Source organism: Rhagoletis zephyria, unplaced genomic scaffold (assembly GCF_001687245.7).
Source record: "Rhagoletis zephyria isolate East Lansing unplaced genomic scaffold, Rhagoletis_zephyria_1.1 Rzeph_scaffold_00172, whole genome shotgun sequence".
NCBI lineage: Eukaryota > Metazoa > Arthropoda > Insecta > Diptera > Tephritidae > Rhagoletis > Rhagoletis zephyria.
The window spans coordinates 244,071-264,214 of NW_016157256.1; the positions used below are offsets into that span (position 1 = coordinate 244,071).

Consider the following 20,144-nt stretch of genomic DNA (forward strand, 5'->3'; position numbering starts at 1 on the left):
AAAAAGCTACCTACGTACCGAATTTTAAGCAAATCGGACCGTAAATATAATTTTTTCAAATAGATCGGTGCCTGGTCCACTTCTCGGAAAAAATGGATCATATATGCTAATACATGCTAAAAAGCTACCTGCGTACTGAATTTTAAGCAAATCGGACCGTAAATACGATTTTTTCGAATAGATCAGTCCCTGGACCACTTCCCGGAAAAAATGGATCATATATGCTAATATATGCTAAAAAGCTACCTACGTACCGAATTTTAAGCAAATCGGACCGTAAATACGATTTTTTCGAATAGATCAGTCCCTGGTCCACTTCTCGGAAAAAATGGACCATATATCCTAATATATGCTAAAAAACTACTTACGTACCGAATTTTAAGCAAATCGGACCATAATAAGATTGTTTCGAACAGATCGGTCCCTGGTCCACTTCTCGGAAAAAATGGATCATATATGCTAAAAAGCTACCTACGTACCGAATTTTAAGCAAATCGGACCATAATAAGATTGTTTCGAACAGATCGGTCCCTGGTCCACTTCTCGGAAAAAATGGATCATATATGCTAAAAAGCTACCTACGTACCGAATTTTAAGCAAATCGGACCGTAAATATAATTTTTTCAAATAGATCGGTGCCTGGTCCACTTCTCGGAAAAAATGGATCATATATGCTAATACATGCTAAAAAGCTACCTGCGTACTGAATTTTAAGCAAATCGGACCGTAAATACGATTTTTTCGAATAGATCAGTCCCTGGACCACTTCCCGGAAAAAATGGATCATATATGCTAAAAAGCTACTTACGTACCAAATTTTAAGCAAATCGGACCATAATAAGATTTTTTCGAATAGAACGGTCCCTGGTCCACCTACACGAAAAAAAGTTAATTTTTTTAGCCTAAAACATGGTGGTTACCGAAAGCTATTTATATACAAAATTTCATGAAAATCGGACTAGCCGTTCACGAGATTACCTGTTACAAAAAAAAGGGACTTCTCTTTATATAATTAGTATAGATGGCGCCTACACTTTTGCTGGGCCGAGCTTCCCCTTGACCTTGTGGACAGTTTTACACCGCCTCAGCATGGCAAATTGGTTTTATTAGAAGTATTTTCATGGCAGAAATACACTCGGACGTTTGCCATTGCGAGATGTTGATGTTGATCGGACCAGGATCGAACCCTAGTTCTACAGGGTGGTAATACTCACCTCTAACCACAGCGCCTTCTGCATTGCATATTGACCAAAAATTCGGACATAAAAAGCTGTACGCCATATGGGTGCCGCAAATGCTCACACTGGAGCACAAACACCGGGAAGATGTTTCCTACGAATGTTTGGTAATGTTTTGAGATGTTCTGAAAAAATGGCTCGGTTTCAAAAGATTTCCCAACAATGAATAGGTAGAGTCTGCGGCTAATAGCCATTTTGAGTAGCTTCATGGTTTCTATTATAAAGAAGGTATCGAAGCTATTGAACATGGTTGGGAAAAATGTATCGAGCTATGTTGAAAAATTTAAAATATTTTCGGGACCGCCCTCGTATGTATAATTATTTGAAATAATAGAGTTTTTTATGGAATTTATAAAAACAGTGCTTTTTGTTATATAGTCACTTAGTATATAAGTTGCTTACCTTTATATTTACCTTCAGCGCCGATAATCCAGAATCTTGGAGATTTGCGAACGCAGATCTGATACCTGCCACGGGTATTATGGTTTTTGGTGAGTAATTTTTTATAAAGAATACCCACTTTCCATATTGTTAATAACACATTTATGTATTGTAGATTTTTCAACTTTATTTGCATTTATTGATTCAAATGTTTCAATAGCATTTTATTGCTGAATTAGTACGAAAGTGGCATTACTTTGACTGCATTGTTTTTTTGGCATGGCTGCCACTAGTGATGGAGAACTATCGATGGGGCTACCGATAGTATCGATGATTTCATTTTGCCGCAACTATCGAATTTTTCTAAACACTATCGACAGTTGTATGTTGTTCACATTGTTGGAATTGGACTATGAAAGATGCAAATGTCTATATATGTATGTATGTTGTAAACTCCTTTGTTTGTAAACATGTTCTTCATGTTTTTTGTTATCAAATGTGTTATTGAAAAACACGATCTCATTATGTTTTACACAAGTTATTTTTGTGTATACAAATAATCTTTATGGTTTTTGGAGTTACGAAATGGGTTATTTAAGAATAAGATATATTTACAATTTCACCAATCAAATTTAAATTTGTCAGGCCGTTATAATTTAAAATGACGAAATTTTTAAGGAGATTGTGCTATTTGAAATTTAAGTTTGATACATTTAAAATTGATTGGTGAAACCGGGCATTAGTGTTATATCTCAACATATGTAAGAAAACTTTCGATAGTATCGAATATTTCGTACTATTACTATCGGAACAATGGAATGTATACACTATTGATAGTTTTCCAACACTAGCTGCCACATGCATACCGCACACATTCTTCACAAGCGTATTAACTCCAAATTTCTCGTTTTTCAGAAAATATGCAGAATTGTTGACTTAATAACTGTTAATTATATTAACAAAGGCAATTTTACGTACGATTTTTTCCACAAATTATAAGAAAATTCGCTTGAGCTTTTCAACGCGCTCACCCCGAGGCTTAAAAATAGAATGCTTACTTTTTCACTTTTCTTGGCTTTTATTAATATTCCGTAACAATACTTTTAGTCAAAGAGCCAGTGAACACTGCATGTGATTTACCAAAGCTCAAATTTTGTTCAGTCGAGCCCTAATACCTCCTACTTGGAACGGAGACTAACTAAGCCCGGCAGCGGTCAATACGGCGTCACGCAGGTCGCAAAGGTAGAAAATTTAGACCAACTTGGAAAGTATTTTAATAAGTCTGCAATTTAAGTTTTTTAACATCCAATGTTACTATTATTCGAAAATAATAACGGCAGACAATTATGGCGTATTTTAACAAATCCTAAATTTTATTATTTTACTTATTATAGTATTTGTAGCCTGTATTTATAAGGGCAGACATTCTGTCCGGTAATAACATCCCGGCAGAAAACGAAACCTAACTAGGTATACGAGCACACGTACAAATATAATGTACACTACACTGATACGATAGAAAAAACTTTGCAAATTTAAAAGCTTACTTCAAAAGGATTTAGCGGTTATAAAAATTTTCGTCCTTGGCGAGTCTCAAAAATACCCAAAACCCTGGTGAGTCCAAATGAAGTTTTCTTCATAACTGTTTTATATATTACTCGGTTCAAAAGTGTGATGCATTGTTGGAAAGATTGTTTTGAGTACTGTATATGTTTCTCAGATCATTTTACCGACCATGATTCGCCACGTAATGCTGATGTATTTTTAATAGATGCCTTTTTTATCTTACATTCAATGGAGGAAGTGCCTAAAACATTTGGAAATATATCTAAAAAAATTGTACAAATAGTTACAAAATACTCAGCTCAAAGAATCGACGTCCATTAAAGACAAAGAACGATCTCTGCGACATGAAGCACCACAAAAAAACTACACAATTTCAGGGCCTGATCAAGTAAGACCAACAGATTTTGCAAAAGAATTGAAGAACACTAAATTTAAAGAAGTTCTTATTGATTTCTTCACTATACATTATGCAAGTAATGAGGTTACACAATTTATCGGTAATAAATTGATTCGCCTGAATTTTCGAAATTGTCCTTTTATAAAAATATTGAAGAAGGAGTTGAAACGAGTATTGTTGAAGACCTATGCTGTAATTCCCATGAAGAAGCGGATAGTAAAATTATTCACCATGCATGTAGTATCGCCAATCAGCCTAATATTGTAATTAGGGGCTCTGATATTGACATTTTAATAACACAGGTCTACAAAAGAAAATCCATGAAAGGTTCCTTTGACCAGACCTAGTCTATTGTATGTTTTTGGGGTCGCTGAATACGAATCTGAAGTCCGGTTTGCTTCATCACGTCTGGATTTTTTTCTAACCTCAAAAAACATCTCGGGTTTTACGTGACAGAGAAAATCCGAGGTGCCTTTTGAGGTTAGGAAAAAATCTAGATGTGATGGAGCAAAACGGACTTCAGATTCGTGTTCAGCGACCCCAAAAACATGTATTAGACTAGGTTTGGTCAAAGGAACCTTTCATCGATTTTTTTTGTGGACTTGTGTAATCATGCTTGAGATATGAATTCGCCGCCCTGTTCTCTACTGCTAAAGAGTAGTAGAGGATGACGTATATTCTCTACCAGTAGAGAAATAATCGGTAAAGAAAAGTTACACAAACGAGCTACTGCTTATTGGGACAGGAAATAATGAGAAGTTTATTAATGTCTTTAAAATATATCAACAGCTTGGAGAAGTATTTGCCAAAAGCTTGATTGGATGTGATTTCAATCCTGCCTATTGACGTAGAAGACGACTTTCGTTTCGATATGGAGGCTATGCTGAAATGTTGTAGTTGCAATTTTTAGAGCTTCACGAAAATGTTTATTGCACGAGAACTAATGAAGCGATTTCAAAGAAAAGTAAGGCCTTTCAAAGATAGAATTCCAAACCTATCGACAGTTTCATTTTTGTAAGTAACCGATTCGGTGTCTGTCCTAGAAATAACGGTAAATATTGGCTTTTTTTGGGGTCAGTTTTGAGCGTTTAAAGTGCTCCAGCAGCTTATGATTTGCAGATAGTTATAACTTTTATTTTCGGTAAATATATTCTTTGGAGCAATAGAAATATTATCCTGTACAGATTTTATATAAATTCAAAAAATATTGAGCATAATAGGGCAAAAAAATTTAAAAAAAAATTTTCAAATTTTTTATTACCAAAACGCTCGAAAACCGCTCGAATGATTTTCTTTTTGTTTTCTTTAATAAAAAAAATTAAGAGTTTTTCTTTCGTTTGGTATACGGAAAGTATTAGCTGATATATACAGGTATGTTTATTTGATTCAAATATTTGGGCATAAATGATTTCCCATACAAAATCATTCCGTCATCGTTTTGCAAACACGTGCATGCGTTGGAAGTGAGGGAAAGAGACAAAAAGTATGTAAGTACATATTTCAGCTTTTGACAAACAGATGGCGCAATATTTATAACCTAATCGCCGCGTATGTACATACATATGAAAATGCATACATACGTGCTCATGTTGATTGCAGTTAATGTGGATCTGTTGCTATTTTTTTGTAATCTATGTATGTCTATACATCTACTATATATTTGTGAAAGTATGTATGTATGTACTCAGGAGCGAAAATGGTCACCGGTGACATCGTCACTAATGAGGATTTAGTGACATCGTTACACTTGCTGTGATTCCTAAACGACATATAGCTGACAATAACACTGGTGACAATGTCATGCAGGTGTACTCCTATCAAAGACTTATAACAGTAACAGACGATGTCTTGCAGCGGTCACTTATAAAAAGTCCATTGCAAGATACTGTCGCTTGAATGTCATTAATGATCACTGCATGACCAAGTCATGCAGATGACATCAACGACGAAATTACCATTTATATGAAAAAGTCATGAACGACTTCCATACAAACGGAGCCCAAAGTGATTTAAGACGTAACTTTTCCGTACAAGACTATTAAGTGACGAATGCATGACAGTCGCTACGGGGTATGTATGTATGTATGTGCGAGGTTGTAGTCTAAACGGACGGACAAAATCGAACAAAATTTTGACAGAGTATTGCCATGACACCTGGGGCTATAACAGGGTCAAAAAAATTGGGATCCGACAAAGGGGCGTAGCACCTCCAATAGGCGTGAAATTTTTAATCAGCCATAACTTCTACACCATAAGTCACATGAACTTGAAATTTGGTATGCAGGCATGCCAATGGTAGATGCTTATAGGTGGGTATATATAAACGGGTTTGTAAAAGGGGGCGGGGCAAATCCCATAGGCGTGGAATATTTATCAGCTATATCTTCGGAACCATAAGTCACACCTAACTTGAAATTTGGTATGCAGACATATCAATGGTAGGTGCTTATATGAAGGTATATAAACGAATTTGTAAAACGGGGCGTGGTACATCCCATAGGCGTGGAATCTTCATCAGCTATCACTTCGGAACCATAAGTCACACGAACTTGAAATTTGGTATGCGGTCATATAAATGGTAGGTGCTTATAGAAGGGTATATATAAACGAGTTTGCAAACGCGGGCGTGACTCATCCCATAGGCGTGGAATTTTTTATTAGCTATAACTTCGGAACCATAACTCACACGAACTTGAAATTTGGTATGTAGACATATCAATGGTAGATGCTTGTAGGAGGGTATATATAAATGAGTTTGTAGATGGGGGCGTGGCACATCCCATAGGCGTGGAAATGTTTATCAGCTATAACTTCGGAACCATAAGTCGCACGAACTTGAAATTTGGAAAGCAGGTTTTGCTATGGTAGGTGCTTATAAAAAGATAAATATAAATGAGTTTGCAAGAGATGGTGTGGCGAACCCCATGGGTGTGGAAATTTTTATCAGCTAGCTATAACTTCAAAACCATAAGTCACATGAACTTTAAATTTGGTATGCAGACATATCTATGGTAGGTGCTTATAGTAAGGTGTATAATATACACTGTATATGAATGAGTGGCACATCACGTAGGTGTGGAATCAGCCATAAATTGGGAACCATGAGTCACATGAACTTGAAGTTTGGTATTCAGACCATGGTTGTTGCGAATATTATTCCAAAATAAAAGTCCTTTCCGGATAATAAACAAACGGCCTGTCCAAATTAAACAAATTTTGTATCATATGAAAGAGGACTGAAATAGCTTTTAAACAGAAATAACGAGCGACCTCTATTTATATTTTTTTATAATTTAATACTAAATAAATGCATATACCTGACACAAGGTTTCTGTGGTAATAAGTTAATATTTTTTGTTGAACTATTTTTCAATATGTGGTTTTCTTCATTTAGACATTTCAGTTTTAAAGCTATTTAAGTCCTCTTTCATTTGATACCAAACTTGTTTAATTTGTATAAGCGGTTTGTTTATTATCTGGAAAAGACTTTTATTTCGGAATAATATTCCCAACAACCCTGATGGGCGGTGTTCAGAGTAAAATATATTTATATAAATGAGTTTGTAAAAGGGGGATATACATACATATAAGTATTCATCTCAAGAATGATAGAATACAAGATTGCGCCGATCAGAGAGGATTTTTGAGAATAACTTTTGTGTGACGTCACACTGGTGCAATTGCGAGCGAGAAATGCCAAAACGTGAGCAAGGATGGAAGAAGAGAAAAAAATGTTGCGAGGAAAACGTAAACAAGTTGCACAAGTGTGACGTCATGCAAACAACGATTCTGTCAAACTCGTTAAGAGAGGAATAGCGGTCCGAGATCGGCGCAACCTTTGTATTCTCTCAATCGTGTATTCGTCTATTAGATAACTCGGATATTTACCCCTGCGTGTTTTTTTTTTAAACCTTACCTTACCTTAAAAGTAAAGGTGAGTACGTACATAGATAAAGAAAAGGATAAAGGCAAAGGTAAAAATAAAAACAAAAACAAAGTTGCATAAAGATAAAGGCAAAAATGAAGACCTGAAATTTACTTATATAAGGGCAAAGGTGAAGGGGAATATGTATACGAAGAATATGATAAACATATAAATAAAAACAAAGATAAATATAAAGAAAAAGATGAGGATAAGGATACCGATAAAAGTATAGATGAAGATAGAGAAAGAAAGATTAAAATAAAGGTAGTTTTAGAAAAAAGGATATAGATAGAGGCGCAGAGACTCAATCTGCGAACTATTTCGGTATTTTAGAGATTTTCGGGATTTTCGGAACTTATCAATATAAAAATCGATATTTTGATCGATATTTTTATTGGTCTTTTTATCGATATTATTACTGATTTTGCTATCGATATTTTAGGAACTTATCGATATAATGATCGATATTTTTATCGATTTCGTTATCGATATTTTTTATCGATTTTGTTATCGATATTTTTATTGATTTTGTTATCTATTTTGTTATCGATTTTCATCAGTTTTTTATCGATGTTGTTATCGATTTTGCTATTGATTCTGTTATCGATATATTTTTCTTAGTGTGTGCTTTCGTTTTTGACTTGGATATGCTCTTAACCATACCACGTATTCTACGTTTAAATTTAGCGGCTGTATGTCCGACACAGCCTACAGACCAAGACGAAGGCGCTGGACTGTTCCTTTTTTTTAATTTAATGCACAATACATTATTAATAATAAACAAGTAAGAAAGTCTTAGTTCGGGTGGAGCCGAACATAAATACCCGGCGCAAGTATTAAATATATGTTTTTTCACCTTTCCGAAAGCTACCGCTAGATGGTAAGACGGGGTGTATAAATTTTGAGTAAATTAGCGTCCTTAAATTTCGAAATATTGCAGTTTCAAGCATTTCTGAAATTTACCGTTATATGAAAAGCGGCCGTAATTTTAGTCCGATTTCAATAATTTTCAACGTTTTGCTTTTATGTGGCAAGCACAATAAAAATACCGAGTTTGGCACAAATTGGTAGAACAGTTACCGATATACATATGTGTGATCATAAGTGGGCGGTGCCACGCCCATTTTCCAAAATTTTACCATAAACGTATTTCTTGGTAAAGAATTATTGCAAACATAAATTTTGAATAAATTAGCTTTAATATTGTGCCAAATCTGGAAGAAATTGGTGCAGCGGTTACCAAGATATACATACACATGTAACCATAAATGGGCGTGGCTACGCCCATTTTCCAAAAATGTAAAATATTCTTATTTTTCGTGTGAAAATTATTGTAAGTATTAATTTTGAGTGAATTATCTCTAGTAGTTACTAAAATATCGCAGTTTTCGTATTTCTGGAAATTACCGTTATATGGGAAGTGGGCGTGGTTACAGTCCGATTTCGCCCATTTTCAATACCAACCTACCTTGGATTAACGGAAACCTACATACCAAATGTCGTTGAGATATCTCAATGTTTGCTCGAGTTATCGTGTACACGGATGGCCGGACAGACAGACATGGCTTAATCGACTTCTCTATTCATTCTGAGCATTTATGTATATATTTGTCTATATCTATCTCGATTTGTTTTGGCTGTTACAAACAACCGTTATGTGAACAAAATTAATATACCCTTGTGCACAAGTGCGCTCGGGTATAAAAAAAAAATACATGTTACATGTATTGCACTGGATTGTTACGTTTTCTTTTCATGTTTTTATTAAATAAAATGAAGTGAAAAAAAGTTCATCAGCATACGCATGGACATTTATATATTTGCACACCGAAAATACATCATTTACAAACATGCTAAATAATAGAGGACCAAGGATTGATCCCTGAGGGACACCTGCTTTGATAGCTTTGAACTGTGAAGAAACATTCTCACCTTTAACTCGTTGAACTCTGCCCTTAAGATAGCTAGACAAAAGTTGTATCGCACTATTACAGAAACTAAGCAAATGGATGTATAGAATTGACAACAACAACCACGCTGTCGAGTTTAAATAGCGGCAAATCAGCTGCACTTGATAGTAGTTGGTTGTATAAGGAAAATGAATTAGCAACAAGAGTTTACGGAATGTACATAGCTCAGTGGTTAACGCTTCTGACTTTGAACATTGATTACGCAGGTTCGATCCCTGCTGAAGTCTAGAAAAAAGAAGTCTGATGAGGAGATGTGGTGATCTCTGAGTTAGTGCTATAACTTCTACCGCTTAGACTTTGTCGCTTTTTCAATTTTTCCTAATAAACAATCGTGGTACAAAGCTCAATAAAAATATTAAAAATAAAATGTTAACAAGCCACAATAACATTGACAAATACATAGTTTAGGAAGAGCCTGCCTGAAACTATACAAAAAAGCAAATAAGCAAATGGATGTATAGAATTGACAACAACAACCACGCTGTCGAGTTTAAATAGCGGCAAATCAGCTGCACTTGATAGTAGTTGGTTGTATAAGGAAAATGAATTAGCGACAAGAGTTTACAGGCTAACCTAATATTCACGCACGCCGCCAATTTATTGTCAAAAATTTCTCATGCACATGCAACTTGTATGAGATCAACCGAAATTGAACGGCGTGCGTATGAAGCTAACTCAATTTCCAATTTTTGTTCTGCGTGACATTTTGATTTGACGTTTCGCTCAATGAAATCAAATGCAAACGCATGCAAGTCAATTTCGGGTGACACAAAAAAACAAATTCGACGGCATGCGTACCAAAACGCAAGCCGCGAATATTAGGTTAGCCTGTTACGGAATGTATAGGGTTCGAAATTTCAGACTTTGGTATCGATACTGAGTACTCATTCTGGCATCGAGCTCATGGTACCGATACTCTAAAAGTATCAGGAAAAAAGTATCGATACTACTCAGTATCGGACTCATTAAAATACGTTTCTTGGTATACTAAAATTATATTGTTCTTCAATCGTATATCTAGTTATTTCCTGAAATTAAAACAATAGACATTTAAAATATTTGATTTTTATTACATTGCTGAACTTACTTCCACGTTAGAAGTAATTTAAACGTTAAATGTACATACATTAATACACACATATTTGCTTTCACGAATTTTAAATTTTATTAAGAGTTTTTGGAAACTTTGTGGGTATGCATTTTTGTAGCCTTTTCAATTTTGTTTAATATTGTGCAAGTTTTAATTAAAAGCCAACGGTAGTAGGCTACACGGAAAGTTGAATAGGTTACAAAACTGCACACCCTAAAAGTTTCTAAAAATTCTGTATTTTCGTGAACTTTAAAGTAAAGTTTAAAGTAAAGTTTTATGGCCTTATTCATAAAAAATAAAAAAGGTTTATAAACTAAAAAATGTATGAAAGTGTCATTTTATTTAAGCTCTTGAAGCCTACTTTATTTTTTATGAATAAGGCCATTAAACTTTAACGTATTTGGTTTATGTTATGTAACAGACTACACGAAATTTCAGTTTATTTTAGGTGATGGACAAAATTGAATGATAGTAATCCATATATATAGCAAAGAAAATTGGGTTGCCAATATAAGACAAAATTTAAAAAGTGTGTTTTTTAAAAAGTATTCGATACTACGAGTACTTTGGAAAGTATCGAGTAAAATCGCCAAATGAGGTATCGAGTATTAAAGTACTCATTTTTATACCCTCAGTATCGATACTTACTCAATATCGATAGTATCGTTCGAACCCTAGGAATGTACATAGCTCAGTGGTTAACGCTTCTGACTTTGAACATTGATTACGCTGGTTCGATCCCTGCTGAAGTCTAGAAAAAAGAAGTCTGATGAGGAGATGTGGTGATCTCTGAAATAGTGCTATAACTTCTACCGCTTAGACTTTGTCGCTTTTTCAATTTTTCCTAATAAACAATCGTGGTACAAAGCTCAATAAAAATATTAAAAATAAAATTTTAATAAGCCACAATAACATTGACAAATACAAAGTGGTTCTAATTTGCTAGCGTTGTAACACGGTCCTTCAGTCCTTCGAAGTAGAAGGAGAATTCTACGAAGTACTGAAAATTAGGGAATGTTAAAAGTGTTTGAAGACCTTAAAAATGTCGTCGACGCATGCTTCGGATAAGATTTGAACACGAGTTTCCCAAATTACGTAGCTGAAATAAAGACAAGTTGCCTAGATTTAGGTAATAATATTCCTGCTAAGATTCATGCAGTAATCTTCCATGTGGTGGAGTTTTGCAAAAGCAATCCAGCGGACTTGGGACGTTTTAGTTAGCAAGCGATAGAAGCGGTATATCACGGACTTTAAAATTGTGGGGAAAAAACAAAGTTTCCGCGAATCGCCCAATTATTAGCAAACACTTTTGGGAGTTGTGTATCAATATAACAGTATGCACGTTTAATTTTTCTCTAATTTGTATTCGCTAAATAAAAAATGTTGAAAAAATTTTCTAAAAACTTAAATAAACCATATTTTTCTTATCAAAAGTATAAGCTTACTATGTCACATAAGTATGTATAGGTATTATACCGCGTAAAAAAAAAAATAGAAATCCTGCAATGCGACCGCCATTGGACTCAGATCTTAGTATTTGCTTTAGCAATGATTCCTCTCATCACGCTCACTTAATTTTTTTGCTGTATCTTGTAATTGTACACAGAATTTCGCTGCTTGCTACCTATGCATGCTACCACTTTGCAATGAGGTGCTCTCGTACTCTTCCGAATTTGGAAGAATATTTTTACATTTCGTGCAATCCGTGCAACGTGCAAGACTTCTAGAATACCCCTATTGAGTACATGTCATTTGAGAATTACGCAAGCTCAGATTCTTTAAATTCCGAAATAATTATTTTTGAATCGCTTGCCCTTTTTGCGTCAAATCTAGTAAATACTAGATAATTACTAGGTAATTACCAATTTTTATACCCGAGCGCAATTGTGCACAAGGGTGCATTAACTTCGTTCACATAACCGTTGTTTGTAACAGCCAAAAGTAATCGAGAAAGATATAGACAAATGTATACATAAATGAGTAGTATAAATATGGCGGTTCTGGAACCGGAGCAGCAGCGCTGCTAGCAGCCATAAGGTTTGCTGCTGCTCCGGCGGCTCAATCGGAGCAAGCTTTGCTGCTCCGCCAAAAGATGTCGCCGTTCGAAATCCAAGCTCAGAACCCAGATAAAAGCCGCAAGATGTCGCTGATGACAAATCCGAGTCCAGAACCGGAATCGATCACAGGGTGTACCGCTGATGGAAATCCGAGGATTCCGATACAAGGTGGTTTATATGTCGGAATTTAGTAAAGTGTGTTGGTATGTAGTTAGAAATATGCATCAGAAATATAGATGCTCCACCGCTAGAAAAGTGTGTTAACATGCTCACATAGGTAATTTTTAAGTATTTAATATGTATGTGTACATGAATGGAAAGGTCTGTTGATGTTGATGATGAGAACAAATAAAATTTAATTTGAAATAAAAGAAAGTTTTATAATTACTTTTATATTTTGATAATAAGAATTTTAAGCATAAATGTCCACAATTATATGAGTTAAAGCTTTGCTGTTGATTATAGTTATAGTTAATGTTTTTTCCTAAATACTTTATTATTTGCTTAGGAGGCTGTAAGTTTCCAAAGCTATCGAAGTAATCAATCTCATTATCGTTTTTCCAGTAAGCTACCCAATGCGTTCCCGGACCCTTTGAACTATCCAAATTTATTATTCCACATTCTCTCTTAAATGGTTTACGTGGTAACTTGTCACACATAAATACCCCTCTAAAATTTATAATAAATTTTGAATACTTCTTTAAGTCTACATCAGTAAGAGGTCTTCTGGGTAGCTTCATTAAGAGTTTTTTTGGTATGGTTTTAAATATAATCCGAATCCCTTTTTATAAGGCTTTAAAAACATTCCTTTTCCCTTTGAAGTAGCTTCCATTGTATTATTATGACGTTTCGCCTCCAATAACTGCTCCTTTCCAGTTTTTATAGCATTGATTGTTTTAATAATTCCTGCTGTACCGCCAGATAGACTTCCAAGTGCTCCTAATGCTACGAATAAAGGCGCTAATGGGAGAAATCCTCCAGATTTAGGTAATGATATTACACGTGGTGTTTTTATTTTAGATTTTTTTCCTCTAAAAATATTATTTACAACCTTTCGTGAAATTTTTATTGCATCTTTTAAGTTATCACTTTTCTTTAAATTTTGTTTAGCTTTTTTTAAGGCATGTTTGAAGAGCTGATTACCAGTTTTTCCTCCTGTTTTCTTAGTTTTACTATAAATGTTCCCCATACCGAATTTCGTTTTTGTTTTCATTATATTTGTAACTAACCAGGCATTTGTTTTCTCATTAAGATTGCTATCCTTCGCTTTAACTCTTTTCCAAGCCTTCTCAATTAATTTTTTATCAGCAATATGTCGGTTCTCTAAATATTTATTATATAAATATGATATATCATGTTCTCTACAAGCAGCGTCTAGTGGATTAATCCCTCGATCTCCTCTTACTAAACGTTTCTCTAATTTCGTTCCAGGTCCACAAAATTGATAACTAGGCAAATGAAGTTCAATAGGAAGCTTATTAATTATATTATTTATAAAACCTTTTCCGACGACTGACGATTTATGACTAAACTTTTTTCATAAATAACTCTCATATTTAGGCCTTTTCATATTAATAGTTTAAATATAAGTAATAAAAAGTATAAAAATATTTCGTTTATATATATTTATATTAGTAGTCAAAATGCGGTTTGTGAAGCAACGTAATACGTTAAAAATTAAAAATATTGACTTGAGATTTAATAAAGTAAATAAAGTTCGACATAGCTCATTATTACCAAACTCAATTCGAGCTCTTATTGTTGGACCATCAAACTCTGGGAAAACAAATGTAATGATTAGCCTCATTGAAAGTCCAAATGGGTTAAAATTCAAAAACATATATATATATATATTCGAAATCTTTACATCAATCAAAATATAAATACTTAAAGCATCTAATAAACCTTATTAAGGAGATTAACATTTCAACATTTTCAAATAATGATGATGTGCTATCACCTGACAACGCAAAAGCAAATTCTATATTTATATTTGATGGTATAGCTTGCGAAAAACAATCGTCATAAAGAGATTGATAGTTTTTATTTATGTCAGACTTATACTCGTATTCCAAAACACTTAATTCGAGATAATGCAAATTTGATTATCGTATTCAAACAAGATGAAATGAATATTAAACATATCTATAATGATCATGTTGGAGCTGATATCGTCGGTCCCTACGAAGAGTAGCACATTTCACTATTCGCGTGGAAGACTAGCACATTTCACTATTAGCGTGGAAGACTAGCACATTTCATTATTCGCGTCGAAAAGTAGCACATTTCAGATTTTTGCGTGGAAGAGTAGCACATTTCGTTATTTGCGTGGAAGACTAGTACATTTCAGATTTTTGCGTGGAAGACTAGCACATTTCAGATTTTTGCGTGGAAGAGTAGCACATTTCGTTATTTGCGTGGAAGACTAGCACATTTCAGATTTTTGCGTGGAAGAGTAGCACATTTCGTTATTTGCCTGGAAGACTAGCACATTTCAGATTTTTGTGTGGAAGAGGGATACGCAAGGCAGTTCATATAAGGTTGTAGCAGCCGTTAAAAAAAAAAAAGTTACATAAATATGTATGATTATACTATAATTATTTTTCTTCGGTCATGCTGAAAGTTTAGTGTTGTATATGGAGCCTTTTGGCCGGTTATTACAAGTAAAATAAACGTTTATTTTTCCTCCTACACCTTTCGACATTCGCGTCTTTCTCAGGGAATCTTTATTTATAAATAAATACGAAAAAACATATACATACAGTATCATATCAAGAACACCCCGTTTCAAAGTGATATTATTTATGTTATGTTTATTTATTTACTTAAAAAACCTTCAATTAAAATAAAGTTAATTCTCTTAAAAAAATCCATATTGGCCCAAGTTTAAAGCCCAGGAGAATACTAAAAAAACTCAACAAATTTTCAACAACGCAAACGCAAATTAAATATTTTCCTTCGAAGAACTGTCCAAATATTTTCATTGGCAAAAAATTAAGATATCACATGTACGGAAAATTACAATAAAAAATAGCAAAAATCAAGTAGACATGGCAGTAAAATACGACTTTATGCAAAGCGAGGAGAAGTTGAACCTAATGAAAAAAAATGTTCAATGGTCAACCATGAAACACTGTGAATTGCCTAAAGCTTACAAGGGAAAAATACCTTTAAAAAAAAGAAAAGTGGATGATATTCAACAAATGATTAGTAAACGGTATATACCGTCTGAATTTCATGATTTTCATAATACAATTAAAGAAATATAGAATAAACGTTTGAATTTTCAATACATATTATGCTTTTCTGATTTACTTTAAACCGGAGACGTGCAGTTTTCGCGGCTTAACAATCTGAAATATGCTACTCTTCCAAGCGAAAATCTGAAATGTGCTAGTCTTCCATGCAAAAATCTGAAATGTGCTAGTCTTCCACGCAAATAACGAAATGTGCTAGTCTTCCACGCAAAAATCTGAAATGTGCTAGTCTTCCACGCAAATAACGAAATGTGCTAGTCTTCCACGCAAAAATCTGAAATGTGCTAGTCTTCCACGCGATTAGTGAAATGTGCTAGTCTTCCACGCGAGAATCTGAAATGTGCTACTTTTCGACGCGAATAATGAAATGTGCTAGTCTTCGACGCGAATAGTGAACGTGCTAGTCTTCCACGGTAATTTGAGATGTGCTACTCTTCGTTGGGAGCGACGATATGTCCTTTAAGACTTTTTGCATTTTATGTTATAAATGTTGGAAAGAAAAATATGGATTTCTTGTTATAAGTAAAGATGATTCTATCAACAATGGTCGATATAGAAAAGGATTTGACGTCTTTATAACCTTATAAAATATCCTGTTAGTAATAATTAAAATCAGTATATAATTTATGTTAAAAGTGAACACTTATAAAATAATAAACTGTACTGTTCTATTAAACAGCTAACTGCTAAACAAGACTGTTCTAATAAACAGCTAACTGCTAAACAAGGCTGTTCTATTAAACAGCTAACTGCTATTAAACAGCTAACTGTTATGTAAGGCTATTCTACTAAACAGCTAACTGTTAAACTAGATACTTAAATCATTACTAATTATATTTTTTAATTATAATATTATGGAAGTTGATAGAAAACTTATTAAAAATCTTATAAAAACTCGAAATATTTAAAAAAACAAGTATAAGAGTATTCAACTTGGTGAAACATTAAATGATGAGCTCTTAGAAAAAACGTTTGAACCAATAATTAAACCTTTGAAGGAAATTATAAATGAGAAGAGAATAAAACAAGAAACTTATAGAAAAAATGTTTTCAAAGACAGTGAAAAGAGTTTTGAACCCGTTGATTATGATTTTGCTACAAGCACTCCATTCAAAACTAATAAGAAGGATTATGAAACTTATCCTAGTAAGAAAACCAATCAAAGTTGAAATTCATTTCAATCATTTAATGATAATAATGATAACTCTGATAATGGTACTAATGATGATGATGATGAGGATAGTAACAATGAAGAAAATAATAATCAAACTATTAGAAGGATATCAAATCAAAGTATTGATTTAGATTTATTTAACCATTTTTAATACTAACGGTTTTTTATTGGTCTCCGCATTGCATTTTTCCGGGTTTTTGTGGATTTTTGGCGGACCTATAAATTATAGTTGCGATGAAAACATGTTTAAATAAACGACTGGGTATTGTTATTGGGAACCTCCTGCAGATAAACAGAGTTTTCTGGTAGAAAAATACTGATTTTCAAATATTCCACACTATTTTTTCCTCACATAAATTACATGGACCACTAAGGGCGCTTTAAGCGACCACTAAATATTTTTTGATTTCAAAATAAAAAATAAGGGCATATTTTTTTCGTTATAGAACAATCCCAGGGCGTGAAATCTTTTGAGATGGGACATTTTGCGTACTGACATATTGTTGAAGCCACAAAGCAGCTGCACTACCAAATGCGGTTTCTATACCTTCGTTAATGCTACATATATATGTAGATATCAATAAATAGTTATTCAAAACAAAACTAACGGTTTAAATAACCAGTTTACTTGTTAAAATCGAAAAAATCAGGAAATTTCTGGTGCAAGTCGCATACCTTTTATTAAAGTCAGACCTAAATCTCGGGGGCTTCAGAAATTTTTGTTTTAGGTTCTGAAGAATAAAAATACAGGTATTAAACAAATGTGCCAGTTACCAGATGCGAGAAAAAAGGCATGCTGCTTGCAACTGTAACCGAATTTCGCGTACCACCGCATCAATTTCAGTGCAAAACATTAATGTTGACCAAAAATGCATGTGAAAGGGTAAAGTCGGAATTTTAAGGCTCTCACCCCCAAGGATTGTTCTATATCGAAAAAAATGTTCTCCTAATTTTATTTTTAAACCTAAAATTATTTAGAGGTCGCTCAAAGCGCTCAAAGTTTTCCATGTATTTTATATGGGAAATGATAGCTTTTCATAGAATTCTTGAAAATCAATACTTTTCAATCTGAAAATTATCCCTTTCTTGAGGAGATTCCCAATACTAATACCCAATTTTCATAGTAACTCTGTTTTCCAGAAAATGCAATAAAATCTTTAGTAATAAATTGTTAAATAAAAAATTATAGTCTTCTGAAGAGAGTCAGAGTCGAAAAAGATTGATTTTCTAGAATTATATACAATTCCTACGAAAAGTTGTTTTTGCCATATAAAATACATGAAAAACTTTGAGCGTCCTCTAACTATTTTTTGATTTGAAAATAAAAAACGGGGTATATTTTTTCGATAAACATAGAACATTCCTAGGGGCGAGAGCATTAAAATTCCGACTTTACTTATTTTGGACCACCCTAATGTACATACATATGCATAAAAAATATAAATATAAAGTTTTATGTTGAAACAATCATTGAATAAGGTACATCATTATAAAAGTTCCTGCACTAGAATTGCACTCTAGATCCGCCACTGGCTCACCAGCTTACCTTATTTATGTACAAATACATTACTACGTCAACGACTTTTCACACATCTTTGTGGAATCAAAAATATTTAAAATGGGTTGGAAATATATAATCTCTCTACTGGAAATGGAACAAAATCGCCTCCCAAAAATTTGGTTTATTATCATTTAAACACAAATGCGGAACCTGAATGCAACTGGGTAACACAATTCTCAAACAAAATTGGTTTATCTCATATATGGGAGACGCTGAGCTCGGATGCCTGGAAAGCTTTAGAGCAACTAGCTTTTGAGCGCATTGATCGTCTTTTAAAATTTCAGGATGTACTAAGCTGTTCCAATTCTCCCTCCATGAACTGCAAAATTTTACGATCACTCGACGAAAGTGTGGCCCCATATCTTCTCTTTAGGAAAAACTTCTACATGAGTAAAATGTTTGGCCAAGTTCGCCTGTCGACGAAGTACTACATAAGGTTTTGCATCGAAGGCCTGGTTTATAAAATAGACCCAAATGCTTTATGTACCCAGTGCAATTCAGATAAAATGGAAAGCCTAGAGCATCTGCTCTTCAAGTGCCCAATTTATTGTTCTTTTAGGGACTACTATCTAGGACCACTTCTAAAGGAATCTGAAAGAAATCCAATGCATATATTCCAATTGACAGACCAATTTACAGTCAGGATGGTGTACCTCTATGACGTTCACTGTTTGCCATTCAGAGCCAACATATTAAATGATTAAATTGTGTAAACTACTGAAACTTTTTATTTTTTATTTTTTAATACTTCGTAAAATACTTCCACTTTTAATACATTTGCGAATAATTACGTAACTCTCACATATGTAAACTCAAATGTAATTATTAGAAAGCCTGCTAAAAACATACAGTTTATAAGCAGGGTTAAATAAAATGAATGAATGAACATCTTTGTCTTCCTTTTTAACACCCTTAGGGCCGGTTGCTCAAAGCCTGGTTGACACTAGTCACCGGTTAAACATCGTTATCGACGTTACCGACACCGTGTTATATGCATGGAGTCGAAAACGTCGATAACGATGTTAACCGATGATTACTGTCAACCAGGCTTTGAGCAACCGGCCCTTAAAGTATTGAGATCGGAATTATTTAAAAAATCTTAATTGGCCGAATACTAGTACATACTACTTAATACGTGAGCATGACGATATTAAAGTTACGGTTGCCACTGTTGGTTGTTTCCAAACAAACTTGGTTGTTTTTCTTTAATTTTTCAAATTTGGTTGTTTGGTAGTTTTTTCTCTGGTTTGGTTGTTTTTTTTTTATTAGAAATTTGCACATTTTTTCTTTACAAAAATAATTATTGCATTCTGAATGCCATAAATGAATAAATGAATTTTTCAAATTACAATTTTTAATGTAACATGTTTTATATGCGCATACAAAAGGTAGGGCTTTCGATCTCTGCTCGCACATTCTCGAGCATTTCCATACCCGGGAAATCGAGTAATCGAGTTCCCGACACAATCTCGGGTATCGCCATTCACACGAGCAGTTTCGAGAACACGGTTAAAAATTTCGGTTTTAA

At 33.9% G+C, this 20,144-nt stretch overlaps 1 protein-coding gene across 2 annotated transcripts in view; it reads left to right on the forward strand.

Annotated features, from left to right (window-relative positions):
- LOC108356428 (putative sodium-coupled neutral amino acid transporter 11) overlaps positions 1–20,144 on the forward strand; it is a 373,427-nt gene that overhangs the window by 236,724 nt on the left and 116,559 nt on the right. Inside the window, exon 6 of one of the 2 annotated variants that reach the window (XM_017607541.1) lies at positions 1,659–1,729. The exons of the other annotated variant lie outside the window; for it this stretch is intronic. Coding sequence (XP_017463030.1) covers positions 1,659–1,729 — 71 coding nt within the window. The remainder of the gene's footprint in view (positions 1–1,658; positions 1,730–20,144) is intronic. 2 annotated transcript variants of the gene reach the window in all.